The 4,812-nt window shown below is 29.4% G+C and overlaps 1 protein-coding gene across 1 annotated transcript in view; it reads left to right on the top strand.

Moving 5' to 3' along the window:
• The window catches only part of LOC108775359 (putative glycine-rich cell wall structural protein 1), a 4,999-nt gene extending 2,146 nt beyond the window's left edge, over positions 1–2,853 (top strand). The window contains exon 4 of the mRNA XM_018541689.1: positions 2,801–2,853. Coding sequence (XP_018397191.1) covers positions 2,801–2,853 — 53 coding nt within the window. The remainder of the gene's footprint in view (positions 1–2,800) is intronic.
• Positions 2,854–4,812: the final 1,959 nt, after the last annotated feature.

Here is a 4,812-nt window from a genome sequence, read left to right as displayed (position 1 = left end):
TGGGGGTGAGGGTGGGGGCGGGGACTGGTCGGGAGGATATTAGAAATAATCTGGAATGAGAATTATCGATAACTTTCGAGAAACGTTAAAATTAGCTTTAAAGTAGTCGACATTTTGGTGACCTTTTGAAACATATAGAATGTTTTCTTCGTCCCCGTTTTTCCACTGATAATGCATTATTATAGTTTTTGTACATTATTTCTATCATGAAACAATATCGGCCTCATTTGCTATTACAACGATATTGCTCAAAAATTCTCATTTTTTAATTGCTTACAAAAAAATGGAAATGTAAAGGAAGAGAAAAAAAGAACATATAATATTTACATTTCTCTAGAATCAGTTATTACACCAACAAATTATATTTTAAAATTAATACTACGAAAATTTTAATAATTTTAAAATATTCAAGATAATTTTCTGAAAAACTTTGTTTTTGTTTTAATTGTGTTATTGCAGCAAATGAGCGATATAATAAATTGCTGTTTAAATATTTAGATTCTCATTCGTTATTCATTTTAACTCTTGCCTAAATAGCATAGAAAGATTTTACAGTAATTACGATTGAAAGATTATTTGTAGAAATTATAAAGTTAAACGTTCGGAAACCGCAATAGTTGTAATTAGATTAAAATCAAAAAGCAGAAAAATCTTATACAAAAGATATCGCGGATATTAATGATCTATATAGAAAATATATAAAGTAATGACAACGCACTTTTATCTAAACTATCGTCAAACAAATAACTAGCATTTGTGAAAGAATATACATACGTATATGCTTTAAAGCGTTAAATATTCGCACGCACGTCCATCAGTATGTACAATGAGCGATCTGATTTCACATTTTTTAACAATGCAAGCATTCCGTAACAATGTGAAATCGAATGTTGATTATTCTGATGCGTTCAACAATAGGATCGACTGTCTTATTTTATAAAATCCTGACTGACTTTTTATCATTTTCAACTTTCGAAAAGTTACGTACATCTTTTTTACCTCTAGTCTGAGTTACTTTCATTAAATATATACATATATGTGTATATGTGTATATATATATATATATACTATAATAAATTTTGTTACTTGTTATTTTATTCTTATTATTTTTTATACATATTTTTTATGTTAATAAACACGTTGAATAAATGTTGTATATTTTTACCTTTTTACGGTACACTAGCACATTCATTGCGCGCGCTACGCGCGCGATGGTCCATTATACTCTTTTTAAATATTATGAATTATGTTTCTTTGAAACTTGTTTTGAAATCAATAACTCCTCTAATTCCTACTAATACAAAATTTCCCTGAAATTTGAAAACCTTTAGAATTTTATTATTGTTTTCGATCGCCACATTAATTCTACCATTTTGATAAACAATATTTAGTTTATTTTTTTATTCACCGTTTACGTCGAAAAATTCGACCCACAGTGTGTCACAGTGTGGCTGTGCTGGGTCGCGTACAAGAGTAAAGTACATTAAAGCAATCAATTGCCGGGATCATTTTGGTCTCAAAATGTTTCTAGAATTATTTGCTCTAAGAATATCCAGAATCCGATATTTTGCTCATCGTTTACGTCGAAAAATTCGACCCACAGTGTGGCTGTGCTGGGTCGCGTACAAGAGTAAAGTACATTAAAGCAATCAATTGCCGGGATCATTTTGGTCTCAAAATGTTTCTAGAATTATTTGCTCTAAGAATATCCAGAATCCGATTTTTTTGCTCATCGTTTACGTCGAAGGATTCGATCCACAGTGTGGCTGTGATGACTTAAGACTAAAGTTGGCACAGCCACAAAGAAAAATAGCAGCAAATGAAAAATCAAGTACATATTTTTGAAGGGCTTTTTTTGCTAATTTAAATTCTACTTCAAAAACGCACTAAAACCAAAATCCCCCTTATATTCCATCCGCCGGATTAACGAAAACTGATTTTAGAAAACTGAATCGAAACGCCATTTTGAACTTTCAATTTTTAAATACGGATTCGTAATAATCGACCCCGAAAATCCCCAAATATGAAACCACATCAAAATCAGAGAATTCCAACAGCCTCAACGAATATTTGTCCACCCTCCAAAAAAAAGTTATACACAAAAAAAATTGTAATACCCCCAAGTGGTTATTTTACACTATTACGAAAAATATAATAAACATAGGGTGGACAAATGAAAATAATGCGATTGGTAAAATCATTATTGCATTCGTTTGTCCACTGTTTGTCCACGTTTGTCCACCCGTTATTTTCATTTGTCCACTCTATGTTTATTATATTTTTCGTAATAGTGTAAAATAATCACTTGGGGGTGTTACATTTTTTTTTTGTGTATAACCTTTTTTTTGCGGGGTGAATCAAAGAAAATAACGGGTGGACAAACGTGGACAAACAGTAGACAAACGATCGCAATAATGATTTTACCAATATTCGCATTTAGGAGTGCCAACTTCACAAAGCAGCTCTGTAAAGTTGGAATCTGTAAATGCAAATATTGGAAATATCATTATTACATTCGTTTGTCCACTGTTTGTCCACGTTTGTCCGCCCGTTATTTTCATTTGTCCACCCTCCAAAAAAAAGTTATATACAAAAAAATTGTAAATTTAAAGTTGCACTAGATAAAATAAAATTTTTTTATGGAAAAAGTACCACAGAAAGTGATAACACAAATTATAATTTATATGAATTCTATATGTCATGTCTTTATGCAGTCGGCACTAAATCGATGAAGAATATATATTCAAAAAGCTTCTCCCCACTAAAACTAATTATGCCTGACTTTTTTTTATAAAAAAAGGAGAAGCCAGTATACCATCAGCACACATACTGATGTGTCTAAAGAAGAAATAACCGATTAGATTCGACAGAAACAGGAAAAGAAAAATCTATTCTTACCAGATCTGTTTTTAGTCGATATAAAATTAAATTAATAACATTTAATTTATAATTAGAGAAATACAAAATTAAAGAATGAACACACATGTTTTTTAGTCTGTCAAAGTTTAATTGAATTTTTCGGAAACGAAAAAACATTTTTAAATAAAAGTTTGTCTGTCTTAAGATTTTGAACAAAAAAGGGTTTTAATATAGTATATACATTTTTTATATTTGCATTCGTTTCGAAAAATTCAGTAAAAACTTTGTTTATGCTTTTATCTTTTTAAAAATTTAAGCAACAGGGATAAGGAGTCAGAAAAAAAACCATCTTGATTAATTCTAATAAATAATAATTTTTGGAATTATTTCATTTTTGTTGTTTATCAAATATTAAACAAAGATAAATAACTCTTGCGAGCGTTGTGAGAGCGCCAAATAAAATTACACTATTTCTATTTGTTTTCTAAATACTTCTAAGTATAACGGGTTGCATATTGTCAGGCATATTGCGTTTAAATGTATTACGCAGTAAAACTATTTTGTATTTGGTATTAGAAACGTCGACGAAAGTCCATTCAAATTCTTATTAAATCTTTATGTTAAATTGTTAATTTAATTTGTTAGTTTAACATAATGTGATTATGTTGTTTGAATATTTTGTGTTATATTAATATTTAACATTGCTTGATATGGTATTATCAGACAATAATTAGAAGTAAAGTGTGTAGAAGTAAATTTAAATTAAATATTTGTAAATCACAAACATTTAATTATTAAATTAATAAGCATATTTAAAGGTGATAGAGAGAAAAGAAAAATTCCACACACAATTTCCATCAAGCGTTCTTTAATCTCATTCACGCGATCACGATCCGGAAATCTTTCTTGCACAAAGAGCAAGAAGGCAGAACGTGAAAACGTTAAAGGCAATAGCAAGATTGATCATTACTATAATATAGTAGTGTGCTATGAATGTAAAATATAGATGCTAGAAATAAATACTTTCGCAAACGAGGATTTCATTGCTGAGTCAATCTCTATTATTAGTTCCTCGAGACGTTTCAGACAAAATGCATGTTGCATGTATCTTCACGATAATTATTTCATAATCATCTATCGACGGCGTTGTGTGTGTGGAGTATTATTATCTTTTTGTAATACACAAATCATTATCTATTTATCTAGTTAACATCTCGTGAATATATAAATTATTAACACGAAATATTTATTAAATATCTGATATATGTAATTAATATAATACTATAATAGTTCAATTTTAATTTACTATATAATTCACTTCATTATTATGATTATTTAATATATATATATTATACATTATTTATATATTATTTTATGTACTATAATCTTAAGTTAATATATACTTGATAGTAATATTTATCTTATTAACACATACTCTTTTATTTTTCATATTTAATTTACCTTTCAAGTCTCTCCATTATTAATTTTTGATCGATATTAAGCACCATTAGGTTTAACTGATTAAATAAAAAAAATTATTATATTTCTTCGAGATTAATTTTTTTAATATTGCTAAATCACATTCATTGTTATTTTTTATTTTCATTTTCTGCTGAGCACACGCGATATACAATATATCTTTATATTCACACTCCTCCACTGCTTCGCGATCGTGCAAGAATTTTAGGGGACACGCGCTTCTCCGCTTTGTCATTGTGCTGATATTCTGAATCATCAACAAAATAACGACCTGCATGAGTTTTTTCTCTTGACTCATTTTTATATTCCTCAGCGGAGTGATCACCCTCTTCGTGTTTGTCATCGTAGAATTTCGTGACATCACCCGAATACGTGTGTCCGCTGGTGGACTCGCCTCCCTTATGATAACCTTCCTCATACGTGTGAACGTAAGGTTCAATTTCATTGTTATCTATTTCTTTAACGTCCTCCTTT

The sequence above is a fragment of the Cyphomyrmex costatus genome, unplaced genomic scaffold, assembly GCF_001594065.2.
Source record: "Cyphomyrmex costatus isolate MS0001 unplaced genomic scaffold, Ccosl1.0 scaffold30, whole genome shotgun sequence".
Taxonomy (NCBI): domain Eukaryota; kingdom Metazoa; phylum Arthropoda; class Insecta; order Hymenoptera; family Formicidae; genus Cyphomyrmex; species Cyphomyrmex costatus.
Note: the sequence above shows the minus strand (reverse complement) of the source record. Positions and strands in the feature narration are given on the sequence as shown.